Source organism: Clarias gariepinus, chromosome 3, assembly GCF_024256425.1.
Source record: "Clarias gariepinus isolate MV-2021 ecotype Netherlands chromosome 3, CGAR_prim_01v2, whole genome shotgun sequence".
In the NCBI taxonomy this organism is placed as follows: domain Eukaryota; kingdom Metazoa; phylum Chordata; class Actinopteri; order Siluriformes; family Clariidae; genus Clarias; species Clarias gariepinus.
The window spans coordinates 42725224-42748778 of record NC_071102.1 but is presented as its reverse complement, the minus strand read 5'-3'; the positions used below and the strand labels follow the sequence as shown (position 1 = coordinate 42748778).

The 23555-nt window shown below is 37.4% G+C and overlaps 1 protein-coding gene across 1 annotated transcript in view; it reads right to left on the bottom strand.

The window, feature by feature from the left end:
* LOC128518712 (sialoadhesin-like) overlaps positions 1 to 23555 on the bottom strand; it is a 43134-nt gene that overhangs the window by 5444 nt on the left and 14135 nt on the right. Inside the window, exons 6-8 of the mRNA XM_053491955.1 lie at positions 9368 to 9381; positions 787 to 1120; positions 500 to 718 (exon numbers count right to left, since the gene is read on the bottom strand). Coding sequence (XP_053347930.1) covers positions 500 to 718; positions 787 to 1120; positions 9368 to 9381 — 567 coding nt within the window. The remainder of the gene's footprint in view (positions 1 to 499; positions 719 to 786; positions 1121 to 9367; positions 9382 to 23555) is intronic.

Here is a 23555-nt window from a genome sequence, read left to right as displayed (position 1 = left end):
TTAAGAACATTTTTGCATTAAAGAAACTAAAGCGTAATAAATTAATATAGTCTGGTGTGAAAACTCTTGAAATCTTGGACAATAATCAATAGTGTTAGATACAGATTTGTGTAAGTATAACATCTGGAATTTTTAATTTCTTCTGGTGACTTTGTAATCTCCTTTACAAACATGCAAATAATATTCAATAATTTTGTATATAATAATACAGGCATGATAATCCTTTGTCACTAAAAGATAAATAACATTTGTACTTAACATAATCTGATATTTATGATTTATATATTTCCACTTTTTGAACTCATGTCCATATTTTTTTTTATTCTTTAATGCTGCTTTGTGACATTGACCACTGTTGAAAGCCATTCAGGATATACATAAAACTGAATTTACTTTAATTTTACTAAACATACTGTAACACCTTAATCTTTGGTGCAAGTAAGTACTTTTGCACAGTACAGTAGATAATGACTTAGGAGAGTAAAATCCACACACTCACACACTGGAGGAGAGAGGAGACTGTCATGGCCTTCAACAGCACAGCTGTAACTGACCGCACCACTGACTGCAGCTACAGAGCAGGAGGCAGATTTACAGTCAGACACACGCTGTCCGTTCTTGTACCAGATGTAAGTGGGGTTGTTAGACAGAGTGCAGGTGGTGATACAGCTCAGTGTCATGTACTGGTCTCTCCAGTCTGATACTTTAACTTTCAAATCTGTAAAATAATAAATTAGCTTAATAATTACTTTATTTTATCTTATCTCTATATTTGTATGACATTACCTGTAAGAGACAGAGAGACTCCAGGTTCTCCAGTGTATTTAGGATCTTTAGGATCATCAGTGTAGAATCTGAATCTGTATGTTTGAGCGTCTCTCTCTGTCAGGTTAGTGATTCTCAGACTACAGTTATTCTGGGAGCTCTGTGTGTACTGCACTCGGCCCTGATACTCCTCATCCTCTCTCACATCCACAGGCTCACCATCAGCCTGCTCTTTAATGAACCAGACTGATTTTAACACTGTGAGTCCTGCAGGGTGTTTATAAGAGCAGGAGAGATCAATTGATGTGTTTTTCAGAGCACACACATGTTCAGAAGTGTAAGTCACACCCCAACACTCTGTACCCAGTACACCTGAAACACACACAGAGGTACACACAGGAAGGGAGAAGTGAAATGCTGACTCTTTTCTCACATAAAACCGACAGTCCTTTTAAATATCTCTGCATGTCCCTGTGTCTAACATTTGATTTTACTGTTAAACTGCTACTACAAATGTGTCCTTAGCATTAAGCAGCTCAGATGTGTTTATTCCTTTGTGAAAATGAATTCAAATGTAATATGAGGTGAAATTATAAAGTGATATTTACTAAATAATGAATAAAAAACAATAAATTATATCTTACACTATCACTTTATTAATTTATTTTTATTATTACAGAAACAATAATATCAGTAAAACATGATGTTTTAATGAGAGCAATATGAGTTACTGGTTTCAGTTTGATGCTGCGGGACAGATTTACTCTGACACTTACACACTGCAGGAGAGCGGTGTTCACTCTCATACACCCGACAGGAGAAGCTGCCTTCATCATGTGGACTGGTCGAGTCGAGCACAATAGAGGCATCAGTGGTATATCTAATGTAATGGCCGTTCCTGTACCAGTAAAAACGGGCTGTACTGACACTGCAGGTGGCGCTACAGGTCACTTTCACTTCTCTCTGTCCTACAGTGTTAGGATCCACCTTCACCTGCAAGTCTACACACAAGATTTGTTTATACTATATACACAAATACATCGTAGATATTATACAATAAAGTGTGTGTGTGTGTGTGTGTGTGTGTGTGTGTGTGTGTGTGTGTGTGTGTGTGTGTGTGTGTTACAGTACCTGTAACAGTCAAATGAACTCCAAATGAGGCTGATATCCAGTCACTTCTTCGTGTTTTAAATCTAAACTTATAAACTCCAGAGTCACTCACTCTCACATTCCTCACTGTCAGCTCACAGTCAGACGTCACTGTGCTTACAGACACTCGTCCTGAGTATTGTGGATCTGTCTTCAGGTCTTGTGGTTTTCCTTCAGAGCTCTGGATTCGATACCACTCTCTCTGTGTGACACTGGAGTGATCAGGTGTTGTAATTGTACAGGGGATTTTTACTGTAGATCCAGTAACAGCACAGAGACTCTGAGAGGAGAGAGTTACACTGTGCTGAGCCTGAACCCCTGGAACACACACACACACACACACACACACACACACACACACACACACACACGCACACACACACACACAAAAAGTACAATTAAACACATGAAACAATGACTCATGCACTGAGCAGCAAGAGTGTGACCACAGTTTCACTGTTTCACTAAATATAGCAATTCATGAACTTTTGGTTTATAAAATTAACAGTACAAAAGGTTCAGAACATTAATATATTATTTTTACATTTATACTGTACACTGTAAAAATGTTCATAATTTTAACAGGAAAATACCATATAAATGCTAAAAAACTTTTGTTGATACAGTTTAAAAACCAGAAAAATATCTGCTTTGTAAAAAATAAACTGTAAATTTCACGGTAAAAAACCTGCAGCTGTGGTTGCCAGAAATTTACCAGACCTGCACGTGCAGACCTTTCTTCCCTTTTTTCCCTTCCTCCCTAATTTAACCCTTTCCTAATTAAAATTACTCCTTTTCTGTAAGACCTCGTCTGTGTTTGTTGTTGCCCCCCTTGTGCCAAACCCATTACAAAAAACATGAACATATTTAACACCCCAGTGCAGTGTGTACTTAAAAACTACAACGTAGGACATAAACAATTTTAACATGTGTGTAATAAAAGCCCTTCTATAAAATTCACAAATCTTTAGACAATTAGACAGTTCTGAGCTGTAAAAAACATGGTTATGATCCGTGTTTGTTACAATGTAAACCCTGGAATTTGATGGGAATAAAGTGTTTTTATAACAACATAAACATGTTAATTAGACAGTTATAAACCGTAAAAAAATAATTAAAATCTGTAAAATATCCAGTATAATGAGTGCAATCCCGTACAACCAAAACTATTGCTACCCTATTTTTTACAGTAAACTTCTGGCAACCGCAGCTGCCGTTTTTTTTTTACCGTAAAATTTATGTTTGTTTTTTTTTTACAGTGCAATAACGGTGCTACCATATTTTTTACGGTAGAATTCTGGCAACCACAGCTGCCATTTTTTTTACGTTAAAATGTACTTTTTATTTTTTACAGTGTAATATAACAATTTGATATACGTATCTTTCAGTAGAACATCCTACTAATGTTCTTGTCTGCACTTAAATCTTGTCAAATTAATAAAAAATAAAACACTTCTAAACACACTTACATAATGATAGGTTTCCTGAACTGTTACTAGAAAGAGCTGAAATATGAAAAGTTTACCTGTCAGTAACATGAGGATTGCTGCTACTGTAATATTTCTCCACATTTTGAAAAACACGGTGAAATCAGCCTTCAGACAGCTGACACTTGAAGAACCACCAGGTGTAGAGTTTAGACCAAAAATATTCTTATAAATACAAAATAAATCGATCTTACACTTCTAATGAACTTTAACTGCAGTAATCAGCCTGTTCGTCCTTTACTTGTAGACTTGTAAGCAGTTTTGAGCTTCTACTTGAAACTAGCGGTTAAGACACTGAAGATAAGTAGTGCACTTTCCACAGCAGTGTGGTTTCCATAACACCCAGTTTTAGCTTCCCATTAGTACTCACTTTACTTGTGAAAGTATTGAGGTATTTTCAAACTTAGCTAAGGTGCTGGAACTGTTAAATTTGAAACCTTACCACGCATCAAGAGATGTTTAATATGTTTTGTGTGTAATGTATTTATAATGTATTTTTAAAAATAAATTTATACTGTTAAAATCCAAGATGTGTGTGAATCTCCTTAATTTGTAACAGAGACAAAATACTGATTAAAGAATGCAAAATGTTTCGTAAAAAAAAAATCATTCAAGTAAAATATCATTTAAGTAAGTGTTGTAACAGAAAGGTAGCTGTTCAATATGAGAAAAATGTAAACAATAAAATGTAGCTTATTTACTTGTACTTGCATTGCAAGACGGTGTGTTCCTGAAATCAAGATAATGGCACTATTAAATTGAGCAGTTTGTCCATCATCTGCATCCTATTTGATCTCTTGATGTTTCTTTCTCTGCATCTGTAGTCAGCACTCCTCCATCTAAATTTAAGATTTCATCCAGGCATTACCAATGTCTAGCTTTTGCAGGTTGGGTTTTGCTTCTTTCTTTGGGTTGTTAGCTGGTCTTGTGCTACTGTCAGAAGTTTCAGCTTGTGTCTCCTCCAAAGTTTGAAAGAAAGTATAAAAAATTTGAAAGGTTACAACCAAAACAGTTCGGACAAATTAAATTCATTTAACATCCAAATGTTGTCATAGTAACCACAGATAACCTGAAATTGTGTGTGGAGCTTATGTGGAACATTAGCATCTCACTTTCCATAACTGTGTCTTAAATGTATTAGAGTACCAACAGAAAGGTTACCTATATAAATATAATACCTACTGTACATATGTACACATAGCATCTTTCCTGTGTATCTTAGTGAAACTAGCCTGCTTATTAATTCATATTTGGACACATACTTGATGTAAAGAATTAGCTCAATTGTATCTGTTAAATGCTCGTCCAAATCCCTGCTAAAAAATAATCTGCCATAGGGCAGCATGATTTATATACTGGTCTATGTTGGTTAATACTAGTTAGTGTTGTTCTGATGCTGGTGTAGTTGGTGAACCAGCATAACTGATTGAAGACCAGCATATCTACACTAATGAAATCTTACCACCAGCATTGGTCCTGCTGGGTAGTGACGGTCTGGTGCCGGTTTAGCTGGCATACCAGCATACCTTTGCTGATAAGTTCAACAACAAGGTATAGCTACTTTTACTGGGCCACCAGCACATTATTTTACATTCATTAACTATCTGCTTGGTTCTAGAAAACACAACATAAACCTTTTATGTAAATGCACTGGCAATAAATTCATATATTTTTAAATTACTTAAAACTGAAAAAAAAACACAGCATAGACTAGCATAGATGTTCAACAGCTTGACTAATTAATTAATTTACTTACCAGCTCGACCAGCATACCAGCACCAGCTTCATGGCACTATAATGCTGCTCACCAGTATAGCAGCACCAACATCATAGGGTTGGTTCTGGGTTCCAGCGCTGGGACCACTTGCATTTTTCCAGTAACCATGGAAAGAACTTAAAATGCTCTGTCATTTTTAATCATACACATAAGAGTAATACATCATTTGAATCTGTAAAGGTTCTACATTTGTAAATGTACCCTTGTTGTGGAACCGGCTAATGTTATAAGTTGTCATATGTTCCAGCTTACTTTAGGAGATGTATTGCATGAAGCTAAATATTTTTAGAGATGAAAACTCAACGAAGACTCAGGAAGAGGCGCAGAGGCCCCTAGAGGGAAGTTTTAGCAGAGGCCCCTCAAACGTTCAACGTTCTATCATGCTGTATTAAACCCAGAGAGGAAGCCATTGACCTCTGCAAGGCTGCGGTTACCAGCAACATTTCTCTCACCTAACAATGAACTGTATAGAGTCACGTTCACTCCTGCTGTACAATGTATTTCAGTTTAGCAGGAAGCCAGCCCTGAGAAAGAAATATGTATTTTGATGGGTGCATTAGGTCTAGTTAGAAGCAGTATAAGCTTAGCTTTGTGTGCCAGTATTTATTTATAAGGTCAAGGCCTTCAAATTGGTTAGTAGCATAAGACCCTTTCTTTTCGAAACGCATCACTAAAATAAACTGAAACTCAGCGAATACTGCACACACATTGATGTATCAAATATATAGAAAGCTTAAAGTACCTACTTAAAGTCACCAGCCTGACCATCAATTATACCAGCATATGTTGTGTTCTGGTGTTACCAAACACAACACCAACAAATACCAACACCAGGATCATGGCACTATAATGCTGGTCACCAGCATACCAGCACCAAAACACAATATATGCTTGTATAATTGCTGGTCACCAGTTATGCTGGTCTATGCTGTTTTTTTTGTTTTTTTTTCAGCAGGGTACTGTGAATAAATCCAACTGCCTGTGTTTAAATAATGTTCTTTGCCAAAGCATACAGGATGCTTGTAGAAACTGTTGCAGGTTTGATAAATGAATATTATGATATCCACATGTAAATAAATGAGTATTACGATATCCACATGTAAACGTGACGTTTATTGACCACACCCCAGCAGTTAACATGACTGACAACTCTAGCAAAAGAGAGCAGGAAGGAAGGGTCGAGCCCCTTCTTAAAGAGACTAACACATCTAAAGTGCAACGTACCAGGATACATTAATTACAATAAGTTCAGTGAGATCATTTACTGTAATGATCTACATCCCTTTCCTTTAGCTGAAACCTCCTAAAACAGAAAGAAGAACATTTGTCAATAAACAGATTTGCTGCATGACATTAACTTATTCAACAACCAAGAATATTAATGACTTTTCATAAATCAATATAACTGTTGCAATATGTGACTAAACCATTACATAAACAAATTTTAAGACACATTAACAAATAATGAAGTTTACTGTTCATATCTTGGGTTAGGCTTGCAAATGTGACTTGAACCTATTCTGTAAGGTGTACTTCTGATTTTTGTAGGCGAATGTATTGTGTGCTTTGGCAAGTCAGTAGGTGCAGATTCTGACTGTGGGATGTTTATGTGTGATGAATGTGGTGCAGTTCGATGTATGTGCAGTGGTATTTTGAATGTCAATGTCCTCATGTGTGGGCCCTGATGGAGGGGGCTCTGCAACAAAAAGAATGTGTCATTGGTTCCTCCTGTATGTTCTTTCATTGCATTGGATTTTGTAAGATCAAGGCTCATTGTTCACCTTCTTTACTATGCCAAGACTGTTATATCCTTTTGGAGTTTGCAGTCTGACAACTTGGCCATCTGCCAACTTTTGTAATGGACAACTTGAGGCATCATAATATCGCTTTTGGGTCATTCTCGTATGGAGTTGTGCAGTTTGGGAGCTGGTTCTAACAGTTTGGAGTAAATGGAAATGGTTGACCATGTCTGTCGTGACAACAAACGTTGTGCAGGTGAACCTAAAGTTGGATCATGAGAAATGTTTCTCAGATTTAAGAGATTTAGGAATATGTCTGTCCCATCTCTGTGAGATTTCTCCATCAGCTGTTTGACACTGCAGTTCGCTCTTTCTGCCAGGCCGTTTGTCTGCAAGAACTCTGGACTACTGGTGACGTGGATAAAGTCCCCCTGTTTGGCAAAGTCTCTAAACTGTTGACTTGTACTGTACACTGCCTAGCGTTATCAGAAATTAGTGTGTGTGGTGTGCCATGCACAAAGAAATGTCTTTTTAATTTTGGGATTACAATGTTATGTTATGAAGATGTCTACAAGCACCAGGTAGTTTTGCCCGCGCCATTCAAACATATCCTTTGCCAAGGTAGATCAAGCAAGTCTGGAATTGGATATAGTTTTAGCGGTTCTTTTTGTTGATGTGGCTTTGTGCTGTTACAAACTGAGCATGTGAGGAGTTCTGCCATGGTATCAGCTGTCATGGGTTGCCAGAAAATTATACTTCTTGCTCTGTGCTTGGTAGTATCCAGACCAGGGTGACCTCTGTGAGCTATTTTAATATATTCTCTCTGTAGTAAATGAGGAATGACAGTTTTGTGGCCTTTTATAACAATTTTATCTTTCACAGCTAGTTCGACTCTATAGGGAAGGTTTTACAAGAAGGGTAAACACACACACACACACACACACATATATATATATGTGTGTGTGTGTGTGTGTGTGTGTTTACCCTTCTTGTACACCAGAAGGATGTCGTAGCACTGTAATCTGAGCATCATTCTCTGCAAAAATACAGGGGCTATGTAAATAGGCTTCTTTAGAATTGTCACAAGAGGCCTGTTGCCTGTTTCAACAACTGTAGATTTCCCATACACATAATCCCTGAATTTGGTGCAGACAAATACAACTGTCAGCAGCTCCTTTTCTATCTTTGCATATCACGTCTCTGTGTCTGTTAGTGTGTGAGATGCATATGCAACCGGTCTGCCATCCTGCATACATGCAGTACCGAGTCTAAAACATGAGGCATCACAGGTTAAGGTGACTGGCTTTTTACATTATAGTATGACAAGAAAAGTGGGGTTTTTAAACACGCTTTGAGGGTATCAAATGCGTGTTGGTGCTGCCGGTACCAGCACCATGCAGTTTTTCTGTGTGTCAGCTTCCTTAGAGGTGCAGCGACATCACTGAAGTTTTGGATGAACTTCCTCAGGTAGTTTACCATTCCAAGGAACGCTGCAATGTGGGAACATAGGAGTTGGCATCTCAGAGACTGCTTTTGTTTTTAAAGGATCGGCCTTTTAGCCTTCGCTTGTGAAAATTTAACCTACATATCTGACCTGGTTGAGGTGGAATTTGTATTGCACAGAAATTAGTTTAAGCTTGACCTCCCGTGCTCGATTAAGTACTTGTTTTAAATTGATGTCATGTTCTGCACAATCACGGCCTTCGATGATGATGTCATCGACAATGATTGCACAGGGGTATCCTGAAAACAGCTGCTCCATTGAGCGCTAAAATACTTTGCTTGCTGAGTTTATGCCAAATGGCATACGCAGAAACCCATATGGAGTGCTGAACATAGTCATCATAGAAGATTTGTGGTTAAGATGTATCTGCCAAAAAGTGTTCTTTGCATCCAGCACAGAAAATACAGTTACCTCCAACATCTGGGATGCTATTTCCTCTACACTGTGCATTGGGTGATGAGGTCTCTTTAAGGCAGTGTTGAAATCTTTAGAATTTATGCACAGTTTGATTTCTTGTCCATCCTTTTTGTGTGTTACAATTACGGATGAAACCCAGTCTGTTGGCTCGGTCTGTCCAGCTTTGTTTTAACACAGTCCTGCATTGCCAGTGAAATGCGATGTACAGAGCAAACTACAGGCTGCACGCTTGGGTCAAGTGTCATGGAGTAAATGATTGGGACTTCCCCAAGTTCATCAGTAAACAAATCTTTGTATTCTTGGAAAATCCCCATGTATAAACATGCACAAAATCCTAGCAGTGATTAAACATCTTTATGCACCCAGAAAAATAGGAGTGATTGGTTCTGTCTTTCAAGGCTACAGAGCAGTGTAACTAAACCTCCACCAAAAGCCACTGGGTTAGGCACAATTTCCTGCTTCACTGGTTGTTCAGTTTTTGCAATTTTCTTGAAGGTTGTTTGTGACATCATGTTACACTTTGCTCCACCAAGTGTTCGTCGACTTTCTCCCCGAAGTTTTTGGAGTTCTGTTTACGTGCAAAGTGACAAATTCTTCTTCATGCTTGGCCATGGAAGGGTTAACAGTATCAACGCACATATCAAATCCAATGCCATTGACATAGGAAGTGTCATCATGAACAGAGATGGGAAGCTTGTCCATTTTAAATTCATGTACTGTCTTTTTGAAGTTTGTTGTTTTTTGGAGCATACTGAAACGTGTTCTGCAACATTTTTTTAAATTATTAATTTTCTTGCAACTGTGGCACTTCTGTCCAAACGCTGGCATTTTTTCTTTCTTTGCCACATGACTGTTTCCACAATTTTTGCAGTTGACAATGGTGAGTGAATCATTCTGTTCAATTCTAGGCTTTTGCCTTGTGTACTAGCATCTCCTGCTGGAAACTAGATGTACTGCATCTACATAGTGGGCGTTTGCGGTATCACCGAAGTTTGATTGTTTTCTTCTGTCATTTCATAAATGCGACATATTGAGATGGCTTTTGTAAAAGTTAAGTCGCTATCTGTTAAGAGTGCTTTCTTTAAGACTTCACTTTTTATACCATATACTATCCTGTCACCTATTAGCTTATCTGTCAACTCTCCAACTTGGCATGCTTTCGCTTTAATCCTGAAATCACTGATAAATGACTTAAAGGTCTTATCTTGTTCTGGGGGAGTTAAAAAAGCTCTATTTTTACCTGGCATGCACACCTATGCTGCATTGACAAATGAACGCTCTTGTTTTATGGCCTCTGGTCCTGTTAGATTGAGGAGGATATATGCCCTTGTCTTGGCAGGCTTGTTGTTGTGGGCCGCTGCAATGAAAATGTTATACTCCTGCTCGAAGATTCGCCAGTTGTCAGCAACATTCCCTTCGAAAGAGAGCGGGTCGGGTCTCCGAAAACAATCCGCCACCGCCACTCAATGAACACGCTTAGACGAGAAAAAAAACTTTTACAAGCAGTCTGTTCACTACAAAAACTATTTACTCATTGGCGAAAAGTTTGTGCCGTATTCTGACACATGTTGCTGTTGCATGTTCGATAAATGAGTATTGCAGTAGTGATGGGTCGTTCATGGATGATTCATTTTTTTTTAAAGAATCTTTAACATGACTCAAATGAACGAGTCGTCTCGGAGAGTGATTCGTTAATTTTCTACTGGGCATGCATGCCCAAAGCATCGCAAAACCTCTGTATGTTATTTACAGAAAGCTAAAATAAGTTGTTACCTTAAGTCTTTTTGGTCATGAGTCGTTCGTTCTTTTGTCACGTGACTCCCATAGACGCTATGAGTGCAGTACACAGGAACCAGTATTGAATGATTCTGCTAGTGAGTCTTCGAGTCCAGTGTCGTTTGTTCTTTTGACACGTAACTCCCATAGATGCTATGAGCGCAGTACACAGGAAACAGTATTGAACAATATTCAAGCAATGAGTTTTCAAGCCTCAAATCGTTTGTTCCTTTGTCAAGTGACTACTATAGACGCTATGCAATGCAGTACATAGGAAACAGTATTGAACGATTCTGCTAGTAAGTCTTCGAGTCCCGAGGTGTTCGTTCTTTTGACACGTGACTCCCATAGATGCTACGAGTGCAGTACACAGGAAACAGTATTAAACGATTCTCAGCAATGAGTTTTCAAGTCCCAAGTCGTTCGTTCCCTTGTCACGTGACTTCCTTAGACGCTATGCGGTGCAATAAATTTAAAAGAACGAATGACTCAGATTGGAAGATAAGTAAGGTGAGCTGCTTATTCTGTTTATTATAATATGTCCTTGGTTGCATTGTAATATTTTTATAAGTGGAACTATAGCCACAATTTGTGTATGCAGACGTATTTAGGGTATTTTTATTGAAAACATTTTAATTTATTTTTGCCCCAAAAAAACAAAATGAATGAAAGGACTCAAGGATTTGTTCATTTTGATGAACGAGATTCAAAGAACCAAGTCACTAAAATAATTCCAACTTCCCATCACTATATTACAATATTTACACGTGAATGTGACGTGTATTGACAACACTCTAGCAGTTAACATAACCGACAACTCTAGCATAGGAGGTAAGGGAGGGGCCCTTCTTGAAGAGCCCAACACATCTAAAGTGCAACACACCAGGATACATTAATTACAAATAAGCTCAAATAGATCATTCACTATAATGATCTACAGAAACTGAGTTGATTTATTTGTAATTATTTAATTTAAAACCAGAATCGCTGGTCCGAACTGTTAATCCAAACATGCAATAAATCCAAAATGATACACGAGGTAAAGCAGAAAACAAACGGGGTAAACAAACGATAGACAACTGCAAAAAAAAAAAAAAATCTCAGAAATACTGAACTTGACGAAATGATGAGAGCAAAAGTGGCAGCAGGTGTGCTCGGACTGGCGACTGAGGCAGTAAAAGGTAAGATGCGGACTGGAGCTTAAAATAAAGGGAGTTGCTTCCTTGCCTCATTTATGCCCCTACATATTTAGCATATTTTAGCCCTGCACTGTGTAAAATCGGGACCATGTCTCATGACAAACGTTGTGTGAGGCAATACACAAATCAGTTAAATCCATATTATAATAAAGATTAAAATATTGTGAACTTATGTATATTTCAGGCGGTGTTATGCAAATTAGTATGTGGTGCTTCTGTGTATGTTTCAAGTCTTTTATGTTTTTACTTATACAGTTGTTTTGTATTCATTATAATTTTTAGCAATTTGCCATGTGTTGATTATACAGAGAAATCCTTTTTATTTAATATGGTGAGTAATTTTTCTGATCGTTATTGTGTATTGTATCATGTTTACTGGGTCGATGTGTTGCGAGTATAATGACATATTTATGTAGTCACGTTCTATTGTGGTGAGATGTGAATGCTTTTAATAATGTGTGTGGGGCCCTTGCCGTCAGACTGGGTCCTAGGTGACCGCCTGTATTGCCTGTTGCATAGACCGGCACCGAACTTAACATTCAGATCTGCAAATAATCAACAGGGTTTGGTGTTTTATTCAGTGTTGCTAATTTAGTGACTTTGTCGCTAGGTTTAACAATTTTTATTCACCTGTAGGAAATTTAATTTAAAATAATGATGAGCTGAAAATCTAGTGACTTTTTGGACAGAGTTGAGGTACTTTCTCTAGGGGAGAGTCTCCATGACTGGCCGTGAGGGGGTGCAGTCTAATGTCGCTTTTCCACTGCGTGGTACGACTCGGCTCGGCACGGCTCGTTACGGCACCGCACGGCTCAGTTCGACTCAGTTTGCGTTTCCACTGCAGTTAAGTACCGCTTGAGAGTGGCCGAGATTATTCACGTGTCAAAGTTGCGCCGCCTCTACTGCCGTGTGCGGTCAAGAGCTTAGCGACCTCCTGAAAAATCCGCTCCTCGGCTACCAACGAGAGGAACGTCTGTACTTCCTCAATAGACCATGAAACAACCATTTTTTTAGTTAATACAGTACAAAAAGGTGCGTCCGATCCTTCACTGGCTGTGCTAATAATACTAGTGGGTATACTAGTGGGTCTGTTGTGTCTCGTGTCGCAAGTTCAGTGACGCAGTAATGACGATTTTTTCCGGCCAATCAGTGACCAGCAGAGTTTACACGTCACGTTTTGGTAACGGTTCGGCGTGCTTGGAACCTTGGCTGAGGTGGTACTAAAAAAAGGACCAGGTACCAGGTACTGTTCCCAGTGGAAAGCCCCCCAAAAGTGAGCTGTACTGAACCGTGCCGTGCCGTACTATGCAGTGGAAAAGCGCCATTACTTGCAGGATGTAAGAATGCTTCACTCACCTTTCCTCCGGTCAGTCAGTGTAAGAGAGAAGCGGCGCATGCAGCCAACAGCACTGCCACTGAGAGAGACGTGAATGACCTGCGAATGTCCACACCAAAGCTCCCCATGATCAATCACACACCCCTGTTTGCTTACGGAGCTCCTTCTTTGTATTTAGAAAGATTCTTTGTATTTCATTAGATTTAATTTCTTTTTTTTTCATGTAAATCAAATATAACACAATACAAAATAAAATATGAATTCACAATAATGTTCAATATATTTAATTAATTACTCTCTCTCACATTCCTCACTGTCAGCTCACAGTCAGACATCACTGTGCTTACAGACACTCGTCCTGAGTATTGTGGATCTGCGCTCAGGTCTTGATAAGTAATAGAAACATTTTTCTTTGGATGTTAACCCATTTGTTGATGTCATCAGTCATACCAGACCAATAAAACCTTTTAGCAATTGCATCTCTGTTTTTTTTTTTTTTTTTTTAACCTGTGTGGGCTCCCTCGGACTTAAATGAAAGTCTTTAAAAATTGAACTGGCTTATTGAAGTAAGACACACAATGCTCTGTAATTAATTAATTCTGTAAGCATAAATTTAAAACCATGTTTAGATGGTCTATATGATATAAAGACCACGTATTCTATGTACTTTTAGTTGAAAATTTAATTTAGCAAACGGCAAGCAAGTGCGCAAGCACTACGGACAGAGCGCAATTGCTGCTGAGGTTTATTCTGACAATGCAAATATAAGAAACAAATATGTAGAATATATAACCCAATTAAACAGGAAGGGAATGTGACATTTATTGTTACTACTACTATTTATTCCATAATTATGCATCACCATTTCAAGTCGGTGGTTGTCCACCCATTCCAATTAATGCACATCTTTTTTTTGTTTGTGCAAACGCCATGTTAATTATCCACGCTGCACCATCCTCAACCAACGATGCGAGTTAACATTACCTTCCAGAAGAAAGCGTAAAGCTGTATGTCTCGACTCCCCTTTTTAACAACTGTTTAAACTGGATGGTCTCCACCCAAACAAACTCGGTGCAAGGGTGCTAAAGGAAAATATCTATTTCTCCCTCTATCATCCTTCAGCAGAGAAAGGCACATGTACGCCTGGGAGAAGTATGAGTGACCACAGACAGTTATCGAGTCATCATGGGGTTAAAGAATCCCACAAGGACATTGATAACACCACGCAGCCAAAACAACCACTGCTCATGGACATCCCGGCTCAGTCCTGCCCACAGAGCTCATCACGGACAGACTATGACATACAACAGCTTCAAGATAACCTTCTGGAAAACAGCCAGGAAATTCAAAACAATATACTACAGCCACGGGAAACACCAGAACCAGAGCCCATCTCACCAGACACAGTATCCCTCTCTCCAGCTTCTCCACTTCTAAGCTTCTCACAGAAAATGGAGGAACTGGTGTACACTGGGACGAAACTCTCCCACTCTTTTGCTGCAAGCCCCCAGATGCCAACTAAAAAACAGCGGGCTCCACAACCACCAAGGCCTATGGGCCCAGCTCGTCCTCCTCCTCCTGTGAGAGCTCTTCGACCGCTGCCACAGCGCCAAGGCTCGAACCCCCCTCCTCCATCTGGTCTAGGTGAAATAAAACAAACAGATAGCAGCTCTCAGTGATGTGTGTCGGGTCCCCGCTATGATAGCAGAAACATTTACAAATGTTTACAGAACAAGCGGGAACCCAGTGTGCCTGTAGCTTTCTCTATCTCTGTTCTATCACGTGATAGAAAGCCCAAGGCCTTCTTAAGCCGTACAGCTGACCCATCTAATCTCCGACCTGTTATACATCAAACTAAGATTACTGTGGGGACAAAAAGTAATGCCATCAAGGTAGCATTTTTAAATATTCGCTCGCTAAAAAATAAATCATTTCTAATCAATGATTTGATCACCACGAACAAATTGGATTTTATGTTTTTTAATGAAACCTGGTTAGATGATAGCTGCAGTGCAACAGTCCTAAATGAAACAGCACCTCCTAACTTTACTAGTGTCTGCAGAACTGCTAGGAGAGGCGGAGGTGTAGCTGCTCTATTTAAAGATGTCTATCAATGCAAGCAAATGTCATTTGGTCAGTATTTGTCTTTTGAATATCTAGGTATATTGCTGAAAGGTGCCCCACGCATTCTGTTTATCATTATTTACAGACCTCCAAAATATTCTCCAGACTTTATTGAAGAGTTTACAGAACTGCTATCAATGATTTCCTCAGAGTTTGACTGTTTTGCCATAGCAGGGGACTTTAATATTCACATTGATAATGTAGAAATCAATATTACAAAAGAAATGATAAGTGTTTTAAACACTTTTGACCTGATTCAGCATGTGCACGGGCCCACACATAATCGTGGACACACTCTAGACTTACTCATCAGTAAGGGTCTAAATATCTCATCCATTATTATTAAGGGTGTAGCACTATCTGATCATTTCTGTATTTTCTTTGATATATTGATCTCTGTTACCACCGAATCTAGATCTGTGTCTATCAGAAAAAGATGCATTAATGAGAACACAAGTGCACTATTTATGAAGGCTATATCTTTAACACCAAGCATTTCTGCAGACTCTGTTGATGTTCTCCTTGGTTCCTTTAACTCAAAAGTTAAGAATGTTATTGACGATATTGCTCCAGAAAAGGTCCGAAAGGCGGGCAGACAGAAATCACCATGGAGAAAATCAACAGCAGTTTAGAATATGAAAAGACAATGTCGAAAAGCTGAGCGGATGTGGCGGAAGACGAAACTTGAAATCCACTATAGCATCTATAAAGACAGCCTTCGTGCTTTCAGTGTGGAACTAGCCAAAGCTAGACAGACCTTCTTCTCAAACATTATAAACAGCAATATAAACAACACACGCACTCTTTTTGCTACTGTTGGGAGACTGACAAACCCACCAAGTCAGATTCCTATTGAAATGCTCTCTGACAGCAAATGCAATGAGTTTGCTTTCTTTTTCTCTGAGAAATCAGTAATATTAGGAGGGCTATTAACACATCAAGTTGTGCATAGATTAGAAAAACTCAAACACAACCTCACAAAACAGTTACTATGTCTGTCTTTCAAGCAATTGATAGCAAAATCTTGAAAGAAACAGTACAGCACCTCAAATCGTCAACCTGCGACCTTGACACACTTCCTACATCTTTTTTTAAAAGTGTGTTAAACTGTTTGGAAACAGATTTATTAGAAGTGGTGAACACCTCACTTCTTTCTGGGACTTTTCCAAACTCTCTGAAAACTGCAGTTGTTAAGCCACTTCTAAAAAAGAATAATTTTGATAACTCCGTATTAAATAACTACAGACCAATATCAAATCTTCCTTTTACAGGTAAGATTATTGAAAAGGTTGTCTTTCATCAGGTGAACAACCATTTAAACTCAAATGAATACCTAGACAGTTTTCAATCTGGTTTCCGAGCGCATCACAGTACAGAGACAGCACTCCTAAAGATAATAAATGATATTCGTTTAAATTCTGACTCCGGCAAAATATCAGTGTTGGTACTGCTAGATCTCAGCGCTGCGTTTGACACAGTCGATCATAACATATTAATAGAAAGACTGGAAAACTGGGTCGGGCTTTCTGGGATGGTACTCAAATGGTTCAGGTCATACTTAGAAGGGAGAGGTTATTATGTAAGTATAGGAGAGCACAAGTCCAAGTGGACGTCCATGACATGCGGAGTCCCACAAGGCTCAATTCTTGCACCGCTTCTGTTTAGCCTATATATGCTCCCTCTAAGTCAGATAATGAGAAATAACCAAATTGCCTATCACAGCTATGCTGATGATACCCAGCTTTACCTAGCCTTATTTCCAAATGATTTTAGCCCCATAGACTCCCTCTGCAAATGCATTGATGAAATTAACAGTTGGATGTGCCAGAATTTCCTTCAATTAAACAAGGAGAAAACTGAAGTCATTGCATTTGGAAACAAAGATGAAGCTCTGAAGGTGAATGCATACCTTCACTCTAGGGGTCAGATAACAAAAAATCAAGTCAAGATCTTGGGGTGATTCTGGAGACAGACCTTAGTTTCAGTAGTCATGTCAAAGCAGTAACTAAATCAGCATACTATCACCTCAAAAACATTGCAAGAATTAGATGTTTTGTCTCAAATCAAGACTTGGAGAAACTAGTCCATGCCTTTATCACCAGCAGGGTGGATTATTGTAATGGTCTCCTCACTGGCCTTCCCAAGAAGACCATTAGACAGCTGCAGCTCATCCAGAATGCTGCTGCCAGGATTCTGACTAGAACCAGAAAATCTGAGCACATCACACCAGTCCTCAGGTCCTTACACTGGCTTCCTGTAACATTTAGGATAGATTTTAAAGTACTTTTACTTGTTTATAAGTCACTTAATGGCCTAGGACCTAAATACATTACAGATATGTTCACTAAATATAACCCTAACAGACCGCTCAGATCGTTAGGATCGAGTCAGTTAGAAATACCAAGGGTTCACACAAAACAAGGGGAGTCCGCCTTTAGCCATTATGCTGCCCGCAGCTGGAACCAGCTTCCAGAAGAGATCAGATGTGCTAAAACATTAGTCACATTTAAATCTAGACTCAAAACTCATCTGTTCAGCTGTGCATTTATTCAATGAGCACTGTGCTACGTCCGAACTGACTGCACTATTTTATGTTAAAATTTTTTTTTTAACTGTTTTATTTTTATTTTAAATCATATTTTTATTAGTTTTAATTAGTCTTTTATTTATTTATTTTTTAAATTAAATTTTAATTAGTTTAAAGTTTTGTTGCAAACTGCATTTATTTTTATTTTAAATGAAATGTAACAGTTTTTGTTCAAATATCTTATTGCTATTATCTTTTATTTTATTTCATGTTTATTTTATTTTATTCTATGTAAAGCACTTTGAATTACCACTGTGTATGAAATGTGCTATACAAATAAACTTGCCTTGCCTTTTTCTGACTTTAAAAAGCCCTCAGGGTATTTATTATGACTTTTATAGGCCACGATGTTTTTAAATATTGTGGGATTTATTGCAGCTCTTTTTTATTTTTGTTTCACTTGTAAGCTATAAGTGCACACATTTATCAGCCTTTTGATCAAAAAGCTGCATGCGCAACTCACTTTCACTTTGCAAAAGGCAGTGTTTATTGTTTAGTGCATATTTAAAGCACATACACACAATAAAACAATATTGTTCATAATAATAAAAATAATAACATTAATACTAAATTTGGAGCACTACTAGTACCACTACTACTACTACTACTAATAATATTAATAATAATAATTCTGAATAGAGAAAGTGCAGTTAACGAAGTATCATCATAGAAGGAGAGAAGAAAATGAAGAATAAATACATATCAGTATTTACAGTTTGAGCTCGACACGTTAATGAACTCTATCAATTGCTGTCAATAGGCGCCTAAGAGAGAGAACACATTTTCCGCCTTAGTAGACACACAATACTTCAGACTGAAACACGACTGCCCCCTACAGGTAATGAAGGGCATTTTCACAGCTTGCTGCGTGCAGCCGTGGCAAGTCGCGGGATCTTTTTTCTCGAAACGTGCGTTTTTAATGGCCAGATCTGTATGTTTAATAACAGATGTTAGATGGAGCTTTTGAGCTGTACACACATGCATTCTCACCTAAACAACTCTTAAAACAAAATGAGAACATGGATCCATCATGCCTTGTAACCACTGTGCAGGCTGGTGGTGGTGGTTTAATGGTGTTGGGGATGTTTTCTTTAGGCCCCTCAGTGCCAATTGGGCATCGTTTAAATGCCACGAGCTACCTAAACTCTGTTTCTGACAATGTCCATCCCTTTATGACAACCATGTACCCATCCTCTGATGGGTACTTCCAGCAGGACAATGCACCATGTCACAAAGCTTAAATAATTTCAAATTGGATTCTTGAACATGACAATTAGTTCACTGTACTGAAATTGCCCACACAGTCACCAGATCTCACCCCAATAGAGCATCTTTGGGATGTGGTGGAACGGGAGCTTCGTGTCCTGGATGTGCATCCCACAAATCCCCATCTGCTCCAACTGCAAGATGCTATCCTATCAATATGGGCCAACATTTCTAAAGAATGCTTTCAGCACCTTGTTAAATCAATGCCATGTAGAATTTAGGCAGTTTTGAAGGCGAAAGGGGGTCAAACACCGTATTAGTATGGCGTTTCTAATATATATATATATATATATATATATATATATGCAAATAGAGGCTATATAACAGTTAATTCTTTGTACAAATAAAATTGGTAGCTAGTGATCTTGTGTGTCTAAACAACATTTAACCAATTTTTGTACTCATTATTGTACAGTAAATGTTAATAGACCTGGTACTGATTTTTCATGTATGTTGTATAAAGTACTCTGATGTGGAAATTACCATTACTAGTATTTCTCGATACAAAATATGACTTTTTATAAGCTCAAATCATGTTCAAAAACTGCATCGATTGAAAATGTCACTTTGTGCCACCTGGCGGTCGTTTCATGAATGACACGAAATGCAACTGATTTATTTTGGCCGTTGCCGTTTTTTCGTGACAGAGAGCGTGGTAATAGACATTCGTCTTGACTAACTACTGGATTTGTAGCTACACTTTTTATGTTACTATGGAGAACTTCAAATACATTAAATTTGTGTCTGTGTTTTTGTACGATAATCAGATTATTATGGTAAATCGTTCTCTTTAATCCATTTTTCTGTTAAACATATCAAACTTCTGATCTGTAATAGTTTCATTGACATCAACTGCTTTAGATGTGAGAGAGCTAATATTTAACAGTCCTAGCTTCAGATCAGAGGTGCTGTCTGTGTATTTAGTGTGTTTTTAATTTTTGTTCTTCTCTTTAATTTCCTACGTAGTCTAATCAGCGCTCAACCGCACGCATAAAGTTTTCCAGAGCGCACCAGCAGAAGTAGACTAATGATTATGAAAGCATCGGGGGAAAAACAGCAAGCAGACTGATTCTGACAGTTTTAATAATTCATTGATGAATTAGTGATGTCTTTGTTTTTAGCTGTAGTGATGAAGGTAATCAAGTCATGTCATGTGCTATAATAATTCACGTTTTATATGACTTACATAATCTAAAATGTGATTTCCTTTAGTTTATATAAAGCAGACATTTTACTTTCTATAAATAAAGAGTTTTCAGTTTATAAGTTCACCGAAATCAATAAAGAATAGAGCACCCTGCTTTAATTATTTTTAAAATCGTATCAATCAATCCTAATAAGATTGAATTGAATTAAATTCTACATTTGTACTGTAATTTTAATACTGTGATTATGAATTCGTTTAAGTACAATGTTTCACTTGATTTTATCCGCTACTATGTGCAGCTCTAAAGGTGCTGTGGCTCATTAATCCCTGAGAGAATGCTGAGAGATTGCACAAACGCTGGACATTACCATTTTTTCATTACCATTTATTCTAACTCCATTCCACACAAAAATTACATAAATATATACCTACCTCTTCTGCTGTTTTTATTGTTCTATATTTCTTCATACATTCTTCAAATATTTTCTATATTGTGTATTTTTGCTGTACAGTTATTTTATTTTTAACTTTAATTTTTATATTTTATTTTATTCTTTCCTAGTTATATTTACCCTTTATTTTAATTTTCATATTTATTTCCTATTACTTTTCATAGTCTTCTATTTTTAGGTCACGAGCAGTTGTCTAAGCATTTCACTGTATATCGTACTGTGTATGACTGTGTATGTGACAAATAAAATTTGAATAAACTAAGGCCTGAGGCATCAGTCTATAGTTGTATAGTGCCACTCAGCGCTAAAAGCCAGCAAACGTACAAACGTACTATCTGTGGCACTATGAGTTGCCACTGTTGGGTCTTCAACTGCTTGGATGCAGATGTAAGTAATTTATCTTACTGGTACTAAGTAGCCTAAAGGTGAGGAGAATAAATGATGAACAAGGTAAATGTAAATCTTGTTAGTTTCTTGGTCTTCACAGACAAATTCCTATGTAGAATAGCTGTAGCTAACTAACTGTCCTTGGGTTGAATCCAAGGGTATAACTTTGGGTTCAACATTGGGGGATTTGAGATCCACCCCATGCACGAGATGTCACATTAACAACAAAATTAAGAACTAGTTCTATGTAATTTTTCGCAAGAAAATGGAAAGTGTATAGTAACTCCTAAAGTAGTTGTTAGCATAGCTATCTTACTGTTCAGCTAATATAACTAATGGCAACTGAAAAAAAGACATTCATTGAATTATTTCATCCATGAGTGTGAAGGACATCACAGTAGACTTTAGACATTGTTTTAGCCTTTGAATTGCCTTTTATTAGGAACAAATTTTCTCTTTTTTATATTGACCTGCTGTACAGTGAATTTTTCTTTTCCTCTTTTCATTGTGTATGTACTCCTCTGCTTGCTCATGCAGTTCCTGCTGCATCCTTGAGAAGAAGCGGAGAATAAGTTGGACACAACTAAGTCTAACATGCTGGCATGGTGGGGGGGAGGGGGGGAGGGTTGCTATTGGGGGATCTGCTTGCCAATTACATTGAATCAGGAAATCCAATCACTTTATCATATTTTATAATAATTAGTAATTTTAGTTTATAATTATGCCATGATAAATTACACTTTTTCATGTTTGAAGCCCAAATAATATAAAATACAAAAAAAGCTATATAGGGTATAATCCATTCTTCCACACAAGTCATGCCTTTATTTAGGGGATAAAAAAAATAGATTTGGGTTTCAGCCGTGTGTTAGAAGCTAGTTAATTTTGTAGCTCATGTTAGCTATGAACAAAGCAGTGAGCGGAGTCAGCACATTGGACTAATGAAAGATTGAAACACAATATGGAAGGTTCAAATGCAATTCAGAATGAATTAGAAGCAATTCATAAGGCGTTGGTTAAAATGACATTTGCTGTATTGCTGTATTTAATGTATTTTATTGCTGAAAGTGCTATAGTGACTGGTTTTAAATGTGTTTTTTGGCAGGCTTTACCTTCATTCTGGTACTGTGTTTAAGATGGACTGTATGCAAAATAATGAAACATGCTGCTCCCTGTCCTTCTGATTGAGAAATGAAAATTAATGAGAATGAGACAATTGACATAGACTCTTTGGTCTTTTAGATTGGATTGGACAGGAGCATTGGATTGTGCTAGTGATGGTAGACTATGCAGCTTGATAACCAGAAACAGTGTTGTACTCTTGTGTATTTTTCCTGAAAGAAATTATGACCGCTTAAGGTAATGCCTTTATGTAAAAAAACAAAACAAAAAAAAAAACAAAATGTAACTTAACGTTTGTGAACTTTATGAACTGCTGTAAGTTAATTTATTTATACGCTGTACAATATTTATATAATACTGTGTTTGCTCAGCTGGATGATCTGGTTGAATGGATCAATTACACATTGATAAAGATAATTCGTAAGTTATTTATGATTATGCTTTAAAATGGGATAAATAGATAGAACCCCTGTTATTCAAAATAAAAGGGGTCCTACAAGGGACCTCTACAGGATTCTCCTCATAATCAGGGAAAATTGGGTGGAGAAAATGTCTTTTAACAAAAATAAAATGTATTACTTAATACTTAATACAGGAGAATTAGCTAATGGCTCAACAATGACAATTCTAGTTGTACAACAGGATTGTTCCTCTAAGAAAATATTAAACAGCCCAGTTTAATTACTTATTCTATAGATACAATGCATAAAGATTATTAATTACTACAATTGAAAAAAAAAGTAAACTATGTAAAGCAATAGTTAAGTGTAAATTAAGCATCTAAATAAATGTAAAAAGCTAACTTAGTCATCCATGGATAACATTATTGAGGTAAGTTTCACAATTTCACTAATATTTTCTATATCCAAGTTAGCTTTTACATTTCTTATTTATTTACTTTTTTGATAATACCAGGTTAGGCTGGCATTAGTTTCAGCTAACATGGCTAACTTAGGTTCTTAGCTAAGCAGCAATTTCTAATTCATTCATTAACAAACTACATGGTGTTAGTTATGTCAACATCAAACAAATAAACAGAGATTAAATGATAAATCAAGTAAATAGAGGCACGCATAAGGAAAGCATATATAAGCCATTAAAAATAAAAACTGTATAAAATAATTAGCAATAAAACAAATGTAAAAATTGAACAACAAAAACTGATGCATCAGTACTGCTACTCTGATAGGATGGCAAAATTGCTTTTCTTGTTCTATTCACTTTAGAGACAGAAGAGAATGAACGCATCACTCTCAGCTCTTTCATTTTCTGGGGATGTTATGGACGTTGCTGTAGATCTGAGACAAATCATCAGCCATTT